General features: G+C 42.2%; 1 protein-coding gene across 1 annotated transcript in view; it reads right to left on the bottom strand.

Annotated features, from left to right (window-relative positions):
- LOC115016446 (electrogenic sodium bicarbonate cotransporter 4-like) overlaps positions 1-15,000 on the bottom strand; it is a 36,727-nt gene that overhangs the window by 8,045 nt on the left and 13,682 nt on the right. The window contains exons 7-24 of the mRNA XM_029444184.1: positions 14,388-14,443; positions 11,863-12,020; positions 11,695-11,782; positions 11,456-11,614; positions 10,622-10,743; positions 10,360-10,534; positions 9,459-9,592; positions 9,203-9,383; positions 9,040-9,130; positions 7,285-7,343; positions 6,635-6,826; positions 5,848-5,961; positions 4,356-4,469; positions 3,915-4,076; positions 1,339-1,517; positions 1,141-1,213; positions 991-1,059; positions 380-553 (exon numbers count right to left, since the gene is read on the bottom strand). Coding sequence (XP_029300044.1) covers positions 380-553; positions 991-1,059; positions 1,141-1,213; positions 1,339-1,517; positions 3,915-4,076; positions 4,356-4,469; positions 5,848-5,961; positions 6,635-6,826; positions 7,285-7,343; positions 9,040-9,130; positions 9,203-9,383; positions 9,459-9,592; positions 10,360-10,534; positions 10,622-10,743; positions 11,456-11,614; positions 11,695-11,782; positions 11,863-12,020; positions 14,388-14,443 — 2,300 coding nt within the window. The remainder of the gene's footprint in view (positions 1-379; positions 554-990; positions 1,060-1,140; positions 1,214-1,338; positions 1,518-3,914; positions 4,077-4,355; positions 4,470-5,847; positions 5,962-6,634; positions 6,827-7,284; positions 7,344-9,039; positions 9,131-9,202; positions 9,384-9,458; positions 9,593-10,359; positions 10,535-10,621; positions 10,744-11,455; positions 11,615-11,694; positions 11,783-11,862; positions 12,021-14,387; positions 14,444-15,000) is intronic.

Genomic DNA, 15,000 nt, shown 5'->3' with positions numbered 1-15,000 from the left:
GTCGTCACAGTTACCTGAAGTGACGCCTTCATTATTACTAAAACATAACAATTAAGATTATTCAAAAGGAAAAAGCAGAAAATCTTCACATTTGTTATTCTGGAACCAATAAAGATTTAAACCATCAAAAAAGTTGCAAAAAATAATTGTCTCGACAAAAAGTCCAAAAGTTCTGAGACAAACAAAGGTTTATGATACTTACATGTTCAGCAAGATAATCTTCACAAATACACACTTAGAAAGTCATTCTGGTCACACGGCTGAGCTAACGGCGGCTGATGTTCAGCGTGATAACCTTTAGGCTCATTTAGCTTCATGTTAGCGACCGGCGTTTTAAAACGAGCATGACCATCTGACACGTGATAAATACAACACTCACCATTACTGGGAAGATGATGGCGAGGAAGGTGGACTTCAGGATCCAGAGGACGGCCAGACAGACGATCTGGACGAGGGTGAAGAGATGGACGCGTCTCAGAGGAACGTGACGCAGAAAGGAGAAGTCTGGCTGATGTTTGGGCGGCATCAGGTACAGCTTGATGCGCTCCCAGAACTGCAGCAGAAAGACAGAAATGTTTTTACCATCCATTGTTTTACTTTATATAAAATATAAACTGTCATTTCTACACTGTGCATTAATCGATAGTTAACTAAATATCTTTAACGGTTCAAACCAAAACAAACTATTTGAAGACGTCAGCTTCAGATTTAAGACGTTATGATGCCATCTTTAAACGCATTAACATTTTTATTCTGTAAAATGTTCCATGTGTCTTGATCATAATTCTTTATGACCACATTTAAGGGATCGTGTCAGTTGTGTGTGTTTGTAGAAAATCAAAGATGCTGGCTGATATCAGATCTTTTCTAAAAATACCTTTCTACATTTCTGTGCTCTGTTAATAAATGCAACACTGATCAGATTTGTTGTTTGTTTTGCACATATGAAAATGGGGAAACATAACTATATGAAGATGATTCATAATCTACCTGGATGCCACTCAGTGAGGCCACTCCCATGTAAAGGAACACTCCGTACAGCACTGGCATGGGGATGTACTGAGTCAAACAGAGCAGCCGTTAAAACATTAAAGGTTACAGGTATCGTCATAGCAACGTGTAATATTCCTTGTTCATTACCTGGAGAACAGGAGCGAGGAAGATCGAGACTCCGGTCAAAACGAACACCAGGATGCCCGTCAACCTCTGCTCCCTGGAAATACAAGTGGCAAACATTAACACACACACACACACACACACGCACGCACGCACACACACACACACACACACACACACACACACACACACACACACACACACACACACACACACACACACCGGACTCCGAGGAACTGCGGCTGCTCTCCAGGCGCGCTGGACTCGCTCTCCATCTTCAGCGAGTCGATGTGTGCGATGGAGATGACGGTCGCTGCTACGTACCAGGGCAGCCCCATGAAGGAGCACACAGCCATCAGCACACCCACCCAGAACAGGTCCAAGTGGTAGCCACAGCCTTTCTGCAGTGAGGCACCAGATGGGGGGGGGGGGGGGGACTCATATAATCAGGAACATGTGATTGAGAATTTACTGTTTGTTGACCTTTATTAAGCTCACCTGCAGAGGGCACCAGGCCTTTATTTGAGTATGGCTTATACTACAGACATATACAGGTCTGTACTTCTAACAGGTCTGTACTTCTAACAGGGCTGTACTTCTAACAGGGCTGTACTTCTAACAGGTCTGTACAGGTCTGTACTTCTAACAGGTCTGTACTTCTAACAGGGCTGTACTTCTAACAGGTCTATACTTCTAACAGGTCTGTACTTCTAACAGGTCTGTACTTCTAACAGGTCTGTACTTCTAACAGGGCTGTACTTCTAACAGGTCTATACTTCTAACAGGGCTGTACTTCTAACAGGTCTATACTTCTAACAGGGCTGTACTTCTAACAGGTCTATACTTCTGACAGGTCTGTACTTCTAACAGGTGTGTACTTCTAACAGGTCTGTACTTCTAACAGATCTGTACTTCTAACAGGTCTGTACTTCTAACAGGTCTGTACTTCTAACAGGTCTGTACTTCTAACAGGTCTATACTTCTAACAGGTCTGTACTTCTAACAGGTCTGTACTTCTAACAGGTCTGTACTTCTAACAGGTCTGTACTTCTAACAGGTCTATACTTCTAACAGGTCTATACTTCTAACAGGGCTGTACTTCTAACAGGTCTGTACTTCTAACAGGTCTGTACTTCTAACAGGGCTGTACTTCTAACAGGTCTATACTTCTAACAGGTCTGTACTTCTAACAGGTCTGTACTTCTAACAGGGCTGTACTTCTAACAGGTCTATACTTCTAACAGGGCTGTACTTCTAACAGGTCTGTACTTCTAACAGGTCTGTACTTCTAACAGGGCTGTACTTCTAACAGGTCTATACTTCTAACAGGTCTGTACTTCTAACAGGTCTATACTTCTAACAGGTCTGTACTTCTAACAGGTCTGTACTTCTAACAGGTCTGTACTTCTAACAGGGCTGTACTTCTAACAGGTCTATACTTCTAACAGGGCTGTACTTCTAACAGGTCTATACTTCTAACAGGTCTGTACTTCTAACAGGTCTGTACTTCTAACAGGTCTGTACTTCTAACAGATCTGTACTTCTAACAGGTCTGTACTTCTAACAGGTCTGTACTTCTAACAGGTCTGTACTTCTAACAGGTCTGTACTTCTAACAGGGCTGTACTTCTAACAGGTCTGTACTTCTAACAGGTCTGTACTTCTAACAGGTCTGTACTTCTAACAGGTCTGTACTTCTAACAGGTCTATACTTCTAACAGGGCTGTACTTCTAACAGGTCTGTACTTCTAACAGGTCTGTACTTCTAACAGATCTGTACTTCTAACAGGTCTGTACTTCTAACAGGTCTGTACTTCTAACAGGGCTGTACTTCTAACAGGTCTATACTTCTAACAGGGCTGTACTTCTAACAGGTCTATACTTCTAACAGGGCTGTACTTCTAACAGGGCTGTACTTCTAACAGGTCTGTACTTCTAACAGGTCTGTACTTCTAACAGGTCTGTACTTCTAACAGATCTGTACTTCTAACAGGTCTGTACTTCTAACAGGTCTGTACTTCTAACAGGTCTGTACTTCTAACAGGTCTGTACTTCTAACAGGTCTGTACTTCTAACAGGGCTGTACTTCTAACAGGTCTGTACTTCTAACAGGTCTATACTTCTAACAGGGCTGTACTTCTAACAGGTCTATACTTCTAACAGGGCTGTACTTCTAACAGGTCTATACTTCTAACAGGTCTGTACTTCTAACAGGTCTATACTTCTAACAGGGCTGTACTTCTAACAGGTCTATACTTCTAAGTACTTCTAACAGGTCTGTACTTCTAACAGGTCTGTACTTCTAACAGGTCTATACTTCTAACAGGTCTGTACTTCTAACAGGTCTGTACTTCTAACAGGTCTGTACTTCTAACAGGTCTGTACTTCTAACAGGTCTGTACTTCTAACAGGTCTATACTTCTAACAGGTCTGTACTTCTAACAGGTCTGTACTTCTAACAGGTCTGTACTTCTAACAGGTCTATACTTCTTACATGTTTGTCATAAAATACGACAATAAAAAAGGTTATTTCTAACTCACTGGTGTTGACTTCTTTCACACCTACAAGATTTACTCCATTTAAATCAAACACTGCTTATATACTTTTAAAATAGGTTTTATTCTTCTTATACATCGTACTGTGAACCTTTGCACATTTCTGCACAAAACTACGACTTCTAAAAGCTTCATTTTAATTCAGACATATTCATGTTTTCGTAGTATTTCTTCTTATTTCTCTTTATATTTCTGTTTTGAGATCTTTGCAATACTATTATATATATATATATATTTTTTTACCTTCAGTTTGTTTTCTTTGCGGTTGACGATGACGGCACTGATCTGCTGATCCATGAAAATGAGGATGGTGACCAGCAGAGCGGGAACAAAGCTGGCCACATACCACCACCAGGGGTTCTTACCAAACGGCATCACCAACCAGCCGCGGTCAGGACGCGTGGGCTGATCACACACATGATGACAAATAAATATCTGGTACAGGTGAAAAGGTGACAGCATACATCATCTTACAGAAGCAAATACTTAAATTAATAATTATTAAATCTTAGAAAAGTTTATCAGCAAATTGTACTTTATGTATCAAAGTGAAATAACTAAAGTTACTTTCCACCACCACAAGCATGCACACAGGCACAAGCAGTGAAACGTGCAGAATGTGTTATATGTTATGTGTTATATAAATACACACACATTCAAACATACTTTAGTGAAATCAAATACCTTGAACTCAGTTGGAACGATTAGTTTGGGTGTTTCTAACCCCATCAACATATCCAGACCCACAAAGGACATGATTGACATGAAGATGGCAAAATCACTGATTAGCTTCCTCAGCTAAGACAAAGGGAGGACAAAGAGAGGACAAAGGGAGGACAAAGAGAGGTCAAAGAGAGGTCAAAGAGAGGACAAAGTGGAGACAAAGAGAGGACAAAGAGAAGACAAAGAGAGGACAAAGGGAGGACAAAGGGAGGACAAAGAGAGGACAAAGAGAGGACAAAGGGAGGACAAAGGGAGGACAAAGAGAAGACAAAGAGAGGACAAAGAGAGGACAAAGGGGGGACAAAGGGAGGACAAAGAGAAGACAAAGAGAGGACAAAGAGAGGACAAAGGGAGGACAAAGAGAAGACAAAGAGAGGACAAAGAGAGGACAAAGGGAGGACAAAGGGGGGACAAAGAGAGGACAAAGGGAGGACAAAGAGAAGACAAAGAGAGGACAAAGGGGGGACAAAGAGAGGACAAAGAGAGGACAAAAGGAGGACAAAGAGAGGACAAAGAGAGGACAAAGGGAGGACAAAGAGAGGACAAAGGGGGGACAAAGGGGGGACAAAGAGAGGACAAAGAGAAGACAAAGGGAGGACAAAGAGAAGACAAAGAGAGGACAAAGGGAGGACAAAGAGAGGACAAAGGGAGGACAAAGAGAGGACAAAGGGGGGACAAAGGGGGGACAAAGAGAGGACAAAGAGAAGACAAAGGGAGGACAAAGAGAGGACAAAGGGAGGACAAAGAGAGGACAAAGGGGGGACAAAGAGAGGACAAAGAGAAGACAAAGAGAGGACAAAGGGGGGACAAAGAGAGGACAAAGAGAGGACAAAGAGAGGACAAAGGGAGGACAAAGAGAGGACAAAGGGAGGACAAAGAGAGGACAAAGGGAGGACAAAGAGAGGACAAAGGGGGGACAAAGGGGGGACAAAGAGAGGACAAAGAGAAGACAAAGGGAGGACAAAGAGAAGACAAAGGGAGGACAAAGAGAAGACAAAGGGAGGACAAAGAGAGGACAAAGGGAGGACAAAGAGAGGACAAAGGGGGGACAAAGAGAGGACAAAGAGAAGACAAAGGGAGGACAAAGGGAGGACAAAGAGAGGACAAAGGGGGGACAAAGAGAGGACAAAGAGAAGACAAAGGGAGGACAAAGGGAGGACAAAGAGAGGACAAAGGGAGGACAAAGAGAGACAAAGGGAGGACAAAGGGAGGACAAAGAGAGGACAAAGGGAGGAGGGGAGACGTAGGTGCAAAAGTAAAAGAAAAGGTGCATGAAGACAGGAGAAAAAGAGAAGTTATATTCTGTAAAATAAGTATTTCATTGATAAATCCACACAAAATCAAAGAACTGATTGGAAATACAGAAGAACGACAACATCAGGAAAAGAAACGCTTTCAAACAGAGACAAAGAAAGTTGGAAAAGGTGAAAGAGGTGTTTTGGGAAGAGTGGACCTTGATCTCGGTGGGCACGTGCAGTTTTGGGGTTTCCAGCCCCATCAGGTGATCCAATCCACAGAAGACCAGGATGGAAATGATGATGGAAAAATCACTGATCAGGGAACGGAGCTGGAGCACATTCAGGGGAGGAGAACATGGGAGGACATTCTGGTTTACAGGTGGGGGTTTGGAGAAGGGACACACTAGCTGCATACGCCATGTTTCCAAATGAAAGCTTTCATGCATCAAGTATTTCATGCAGACATTCGGCAGCTTTGAAGGATAAAGCTGCTAATATTCTAAATACTTTTTAACTAAAACTGTAGCTTTCAGCAAATATTTCTACTTCTACAATAGAACTCAATGATGCATTTGTTGGGGAATATTTTCCAATTAATACACATTGTGGGATTGTGATAAGTGGAAATAAATACTGTGTAGTTTCTGCTGCCTAAAAAATGTAATCAACACTTTAAAGTGAGCTTCTGAACACTTGAACACTTCATACTTGACTTTCAGGTACGAGTTTTATAATAAAGGTTTATTTCTGTGTTGTTAAGGCTGTTTCAATGACGAGCAAAGTGTGTTATCACTGTATGATTGTGTATTTAGGTGTCACATTAGAAAAGCATTATATTGAGAAGATAGCTGGTAAATATTTGGATGGTTCTTCACAAGTCACCAGCCTGATCCTTTCATGCTTTAATAAATATCTATATACACACATACAAGGATCCAGCATTTCACATGCGGGTTGACTATAACAGAGTTAAAGCCATCTTTGGTCTTTGGGTCGTCTTACCTTTGTCGGGAAGTAGCGGCTGAACTTGAACTTCTTGAGGGAAACAGTCATGGAGTAGGTGCCGAAGAAGAGGATGAAGGACATGAGGGCCAAGTCGGGAACGTACTTACAGGAGTTCCCCAGCAACATCCCACCATACTTCACACACTCCTTCTTACTTAGCTGACTCCAGTCCATATCTGTCAAGTTAAACTACAAAGACAGGACGAGGGTGGAGGAGGAAAGTGGGAGAAGAGGGTGGGATGGGGAGTAATGGGTGGGTAGAAGAAGCAGACACAAAAGAGAGAAAACACAAGCGATAATAGAAGAGAACACAACACAGGACATAGAAATGGGAGTCGCAGAGCTCTGTGACGCAGAATAAAAGCTCCTCACTTAAAGGACTTCTGGGCCCGTGTGATAAAACATCCCAGAATCAATCCGAGGAACCGAACTGAGAGCTGAACTAGAACTTCTTAAACTATCTTTCAGCAGAGAGTTACTCCCTAGAAGAGAGACATCTTATGCTGTACTACATTCAGATCCTCAACAACTTACTGCCACTAAGTGTATCATTAAAATATTACATTAGCACTTGTGATCTTATGAAGGATTAGAGATTCTTCCCCTTCGACTCTCCGTGAGCGATGTTTCCTTCGTTTGTCACTTACCAGCAGAGTCATGTTATCATCTGCGAGTGGAGCTGAAACATTGAAGCCCAGAGCAGAAGCTGAGGAGCAGAATCACAAGAGGGAAACAGAGAAAACCAAATGAATGATGGATAACACGACAGAACCCAGAGCAGAGTTTGGTGTGAATGAACCAGAAATAGGAACAAAATCCATCATCTGTGGGCATTGAGAGATGAGCCTTAATATGGTATCGGCAACAATTCCTCATCAACATTCAGTATGTTGATGAACGATGAGTGTTAAAATGAATATTTTGCCAAATCTTTTGTGTGGTTTGGATTAAAAACAGTTAAATGGTTAATCTCAAACATTAGTATCCTCTCTGAGGGAGCCTTAAAAACCCTAAAAACACATCTTCACAATCAGCTGCTTACTTTGACTTAGTTCTTCTGTACTATGTGCATCAATAACATCAGCATTTAAATAAACATCTGAACACTCGGCCACTGTCAAACAAATCTGACTATTGCTTATTTAGTCAGAGAAATACTTCGAATTACGTGAAGTCTTTCAAGGTTTTTAAACCTTTCAGAACCACCTTTCAGTCCTGCAGTCACTGAGTGTTTTTGTTGGATTATTCCTCTAATAAAGTCACTTAAACTCAAACATGCTCTACCAACGTCAACATTTGCATACTCACTTTGTCAGACAGCATCCAAAAATGACGCAGAAACAGACAAGATACACACATCATCACAGAGTAAGTACCAAATATTTGCATTAGTTAAAACACACCGAAATTAATGTTTCCTGCAAATACCTTACAAGTTATAGCTGTTAATGATATGAAGCGTCCAAACTTACTCAACACCTTAGAAATGTCATTAAAAGAATAGTTCAACATTTTGGAAAACACATATTCGTTTTCCTTCCAATAGTGAAATGAGAAGACACCAATCTCACATCCTGTTAGCCTAGCTTAGCATAAAGACAGCAGCACAGGGAAACAGCTCTGTCCAAAGTGCAACACTACACCTGCCTCTGAAGATCTGAGCACCTCTAAAGCTCGATCATTTAGACCTTGTATCTTGTTTTAATCCATCCACACAGAGGAATATAAAAACAACCATAGAATGATCTCAACACGAAGCTTCATTAAAACCACAAATTGTCATTTTTACATTTCAGTTTGGATCAAACAAATGACGCGTCAAATGTTAATTAAGCTGCTTTCACACATATTTTACTGGGATAACTTGACATTTTCATGTTGCGCACTTTTCACACATTATGCCACAGCAATAGACGGGGAAAGGGACAGTCCAGCAGGTGGCGGTAATGCAACACTTTTACATGCCAACCGCCATAAAACTCCACAGAAGAAGAGGACGGGGCAACGCTGGATGCCAGTGTACGTCTCTTAGTATTTCAGTAGCATGGCGGGCGAGGAGCCGATTTTGTCCGGATCCAATGATTTTGGAAAGTATTTAATATTCAGCACGTTTGCGAGACGAGTCAAATCACCTGTGAAAGCATCGGTGGAAATGCTTAACCGTCAACAACTCTCGTTTACGTCATCAGAGGAGTCTTGTGATTGGCTCAAGTGTCTCCGGTCAGACAAACGTCTCAAACTTTGGGTGAAGCCAGGCTAACTGTTTCCCCTTGTTTGCAGTCTTTATGCTAAGCTAGACTTTCTCCAAATGTTGAACCATTCCTTTAAGTATGTTTATTTCACTAATGAGACAGCATTACATACGCTCACATGTGAAGAAAACAAAGAGTTTGTAGACTCACCCTGGTCCGGTGCGATGCATTCACACTTGTAGGCAGTGATGTAGTCGGGCTTGAAGCCGCGGTTGATTGGGTAATACTTCCAGGCTCCGACCTGTGAAAAACAAACCGGTTTTATTGTTTATGTTATTGTTGAGCTCTCCATCTGAACGGTTGGCGCACTTACCATCTTCTTAATGGCATCAGAGATGAATATGAAGGAGATGAGGCTGGAGAATCCCTCCTCTGTGAAGCGCGTCATGTACTTGATGATGTAGCTGGCGTCTGTGATGACCAGCAGGAAACACTGCAGACATGAGTGAAGGCCGATCCACAGACGCAGCTCCATGTAGTCTATATTATTGCTCCTGTTGAGACAGAGAGTGTTGGACGTGCTTACTCCACTTCTGCTTTATTGTACGCGTAGGTGGTACTTTGCTTACTTGCTGAATTCATAAAGCAGTTTCTCAAAGATGAGAATGGGTCCAGTGGAACTGAGGATGATGAGGGGTTGCCCCCCAAAAACACAAAAGACCGTCCCCGCCAAAGCAGTGCCGATGAAACTCTCCATCACTCCCTTTGGGACACACAGACACAGAGACGTGAAATACACCTGAGATCAAGGTGAGAAAAGTTTTCATGTTCTTCAATTAGTTTGTGTTTTCAGTTTGGGAAATTTGAGATTTTATAGATTAAGTTTGTTTTTGTTAAGGTCAGCAAGTATAATATCTCAGAATACATGGTTGGAGAACTGCGTAGGATTGTTTAAATCTTTTGATTTGAATCTTTTGGGGTGGTGATGGCCTAGTGGTCTAGTGGTACGCCTTCCAAACAAAACACTAGAAGGTTGTTTTGTTCATTCAGTTCATTGTACCCCTGAGCAAGGTACTTAACCCTGAGCTGCTCCAGGGAGACTGTCCCTGTACTTAGTTCAATGTAAGTCGCTCTGGATAAGAGCATCTGCTCAGTGTTCCTCCACCGCCAACATCAGACCTGAGCTGAAGAGCTTTGTTAAAGGGAATTTGATCTACTAATCATGTTCTTGTTATTTACTTCTAGACTAGACTGCAAGTAAAAACAGAAAGGGATCCCTTGTTAAGTAATTGCGGCACAGCGCCATCTCCTGGAATAAAGGTCTGTATAATTTCTGTGGTTAGATGTCACGAGAGTTTGCGGAAATTGATGCAGTTTCTTTCTAAAAACTGAAATGAATTTTACTTTCATTTTTATTTGTTTTTTTAACCAGGCAATATTGTTTCGTATGTACTTAGTTTGAGTTTACGACGGTATTTTTCAGCCTGATAGTTTCTTGATTGGTTCATTATGTGGCAGCTATAAGAAGACCTGGTAGTTGTCAGTAGCATCCCCGAGCAGTCCTCCAAAGGTGATGGCATTGGTGATGCAGCCCAGGTAGATGAAGAGCACAGCGGAGATGGACTGGATATGGAAACCATCGTAGATGTCACTACAAAACCATGGGATCTTCCGTTTGATGTCCAGCCATAATCCACCACAAAACCTGTCAGATAATGTTGAGCACGTGATGAGACGACAGAACCAGGATGAAACTGTGATTTATGATTTTTCTTCTGCAATCCTCTCAGACCTGCCAGTGAACTTCAGCTCCTCTCCAAGCTCATGTGGAGCCGGAAACTCCTCATCTTCTCCTCCAGCTGCTCCGCCGGCCGAGCCGTTCATTTTCCCCAGCTCGTTCAGGTTCAGCACCGACTTCCTGCAACATGGAGACAGAACAAGGCGTGAGGGGCAGGACGGGACTTACTTCAAAGGCATCTGTCTCATAGTGATGAATCTCCAGTAAATCTGCAGCTTCATAGTGAGTTTCTGTGCGGCTCACAGCAGTTCACTCTCATGGCTCTCATGGCGCCATTTTCAGAGAAAAAGCTGAAAAAAGCCTCTGTAGACCTCCTGGGGTGTGAAAACATATTATGTTTTGTGATACTCAAAATTGATTTTTAATTAATAATAAAAGGTTTTTTTGTTTACTGATATTGGAAAAGTGTTACAGGCTGTAGTGAATGTAAATTCAGATCCCACTGATCTGATTGCATTCAAAAACAGTACAACTTTTTCTCTATGATAGTTTTATGATTGCAATATATTGAAACAAAACCCTGTCACATGATATGTATCGCCTCACACTTGCAGCCCTGGCCACTACCTGTTTAACAGGAAACACAGTGAACACAGTGGAGCATTTAGCATCTAACAGACAGATATCTCCTGCAGAAGTTGGTAGAGACACAAACATAAAGATTCCTAGTGAACCATCGTGTTGCTCTGTAGCCGCTGAATGTGGGGAAAAGAAACCAGATCAACTTCAAACGTGACGATAGGTCAATGTGTTCACAGCTTGTTTCTGCTGCCCCCAAGTGGCCAAAGAAATACAGATTTAAAAATGATAAAGTCTGCTTAAATGTACTTGCCTCATTTCTGCAGATGGAACCTTCTTGGGGGGTTCGATGCGTATTTTTGGGTCCCATTCCCCTGGAGGGAGGACAATCACCTCATCCAGAAACTCATCCACACCTGCAATCAGGTCTTCACGGTCCCGGGCTTTATAGGCGACATCACTGAACAGCTGACAGGAAATAAAGTAAAGTAAAGTCACATTTATTACGCGTGTGAGTCTGCCAGCGTGGGACAGCGGCAGTCACTTACATCGTCCACCATCAGCGTAGCGATGGCTCTGCCAATCTCATTGTAGGCCTTGGTTTTGCCATGAGGACCCAGCAAGATGAAAAGAAACCTGTCACAACACAAGAGGGAGAGGCGAATAAAAGCCAAAGACACACACTGTAAAGAGAGATTTTAAAAACAAACACCCACCTGGTCGGCACAGGGACCTCGGTGAGGCCTCCCAGAGTCGTGGCCTGAGCCAAACGTACAAAGGACACGAAGGGTTTGTCCAGGAAATCCACCTCGCCGACCAGTACATTCGACGCTTCGGCATCACGAGGAATCTTCTTCATGAACTTGTTCTTCAGCTGGCAGAAGAGGGAGGAACAGAAGGAGGCAGAGCATGAGGAGAAATCACATGTTTGGAGTCATGCCGCTGACCTTTCCTATCTGCTAATGTGTGCCATGCCAGACTGACATGTACAGTGTGTAGGTGGCAGATCATGTGGGGAGTTACAGAAAACTACATGAAATCTTGAGATATTTCCGTGGCACAATTAGTAGGACTTCCCTCAAAAACAATGTATAGACTCATACAAAGGTATTCCTCTCAATCGTCACTTATGACCCACTAGAAGTGTGTGGCGGTGTCTGTATCTGCAGACTTTTCTATGTTCTGGGTGTCAACCTCTATAAAAACACATTGTAAGCACACATCCAAGAGGAAGCTACGAAAATGGCGGACACAGTGCTGAAGAAACTCAAATATAGCGAGACAAAGCTCATTTACAAACGAGTAGATGTGGGTTGGCTTTCACCCATTGGTGGCTCTCGATGAAAAGATGAAAAGGATTCATCCTCTGGGGACTTTGAGTATTTGTACTAACAATCTATCCGATATTTCCAATAAATAATATAGAAGACTTGCCACAGGAACAAACAACCACATCAGGCCCCGCGAGTCGTTGACCACAACCTGAAAATGTGTCCGTTTTATTGAAGTATTTGACCGACACTTTGGTACTTTGTTGTCATCTGGTGAAAGTTCCTGTATTTTTTCATATCGCAGAAAAAAATAAAAATATCGGCCTTTCTTCACATTTGAATATTTACTTCTCCACGCCTCATGTGGATCATAAACAAACTTTTAACCTCAACTTTGATACATTTTGCAGTTAGTGTATTAGCCTAACTGAGCTGTCAGAGTGTCTGAGACTCCCCACTAGTTTTCCATCAGGGGTAAATACACATGTTGGAGTTAAACGCAGTGTAATAATCAACCCTCCTCCTCCCAACCAGCGGAGCACGTGAACGTGGAGTGGTGGCTGCTTAAATTAAAATCTCTTCATAATCTGTTAATGCTGCTTTCAGAGTGAATGCAACAGCCGGTCCTCTTTCACTCTCGCTTAGTCCGAAGAATCCACACACAAGACATTTCAATCTCTCAAACTAATAACTCATTTAAGAATAATTCTATCTTCAGCTTCTCTGTAGTTTGATTCTCCTCTCGTACGCATTACTAGACTTGTGTGTCATGTATGTTGGTCAGATCAAGGAAATATGGAGCCTCTGTGAACTAATGTTTGAACCCGACTCGGGTCCATTGCATGAGTTCATTTCTCGCTTGCTTTGAACTTAAAGATATTTACCGTAATGACAAACAACCAAAATACTGCTGCCGGTTAACAATGAAAGAAAAAGTGACTGAAACTCAAAATGAAGCTCAGTGAAACAACAGAAGCTTAGAAATCTGCACACGATCATAAGTACAAACACACATGCAGGTGCACACATCAACAGCGACCAGGCTGCGTGGATTACAGGGATTAAGGAGTTCTGACGACTCTGTTTGCCTCAACACAAAGACAGAACACACTTAGCTAAGGAGTGGGAGTGTGTCACTTCATGCCAGCTGTTCTCTGTACGCAGGAATGATGTAATCGTTATTGTCCCGCAGGAAACAGGAGATGAACTCATCACAGATCAATACCAGCTCAGACAGAGCACACACTCCACTGACTGAGTTGAAACAGCAGATAAAACGAGAGGACATTCAGCAGCTTCCACACATAAAGGTTCAGTTCACTCCTCAGGAGAAGAACTTCTTAATCTGTTCATTCCTGGAGGAGCTTTATCAACTCGGGACAATAACCCTGACGATGTGTATCGGTTATCTCAGCTTGTGCAGTATTCAGCTACAGCTAACAATACATAATCATATGACCAATACATTCAGTGAAATGGGAATTATTAGCAGGATTACAGTTTAACACTATAAAATAAAGAACGATACACTACCACGCACATAACGCGTCTCACAACGGCGTCTGACGCTCGCGGAGGAAATGCTTTTCTCTGGGTGGAAGATTCATTATTCCGTATGTAAAGATGTATGTGTATGTGAAGAGGGAACATCTTCACAGTGTTCTCTCCCACGGGAAAAGACAATTTGCAGGAAGCGCTTCAAATTTATGTTTGTGCAAACATAATACAGGAACTTTTCTTATTGTGATGCCACGAAAAGACATAAACCAACAGTGAATATAGAAACTAACTAGTGTTGTGTGTTTGTGATGACGGCTACAGTGAGAAGCTTCAATGAGCTGAGAGCCACAGACAGGAAGTCAGAATAAAATGTTGGTTTTGGTCTTTTCGTGGTATTACAGTATAAATACAGAATATTGCTCGCTTTAGCACGAAGCACAACCGTGTGAACTATTGAAGATGAGAGTTACCTGGTCTGTGCTTGGTGTGTCTGAAATATCATTCATGCTTCGGCTCTGTGCAGGATCTGTAGATGAACCACACGATTAAATTTGATGTTTCAAAACACAACATATGAAAGTTGCGTCGCAGTAGAACAGCAGAGCGAAGATGTAAATGTCATCCGATTGAAGGGTTTGTACGTGCGACAGAGAAGGCATTGTGTGTGCACAGTGTGTGCCAGAGCTTCACCATGACCCAATGTTTCTGAGGGGGATTATATCTGAGATTATATTTTAATGACTCATTTCGCATTTCTCTTCCTCAAAGCAGATTTGGGAACAAATGAAATTGAACAAAGAGAGAACAAGAACAACCTTTTGATAATCCTCTTCAGCCGGATAGAGTCACAAAATAACTGAGCAAAAGGTGCACACATCAGGACCAACATCTCAAAAGTAAACACAGAATATCTCCAACATATTGTGTTCCTGGTGAGAATCTACACACGTGTGTGGAAATCATGCAGCAGCAGCAGCAGCAGTTCGCTGGGATCCGTTATTTTACTTCACTGAGAAGAGAAAGAATAAAGCAGAGAAGTAAACAGGGTTCCTGCAGCTTAAGGCTAATGAGACTTTTTAATGA

This window comes from Cottoperca gobio, chromosome 12, assembly GCF_900634415.1.
Source record: "Cottoperca gobio chromosome 12, fCotGob3.1, whole genome shotgun sequence".
In the NCBI taxonomy this organism is placed as follows: domain Eukaryota; kingdom Metazoa; phylum Chordata; class Actinopteri; order Perciformes; family Bovichtidae; genus Cottoperca; species Cottoperca gobio.
The sequence above is the reverse complement of the archived record's forward strand: the minus strand, read 5'-3'. Positions and strand labels throughout refer to the sequence as shown.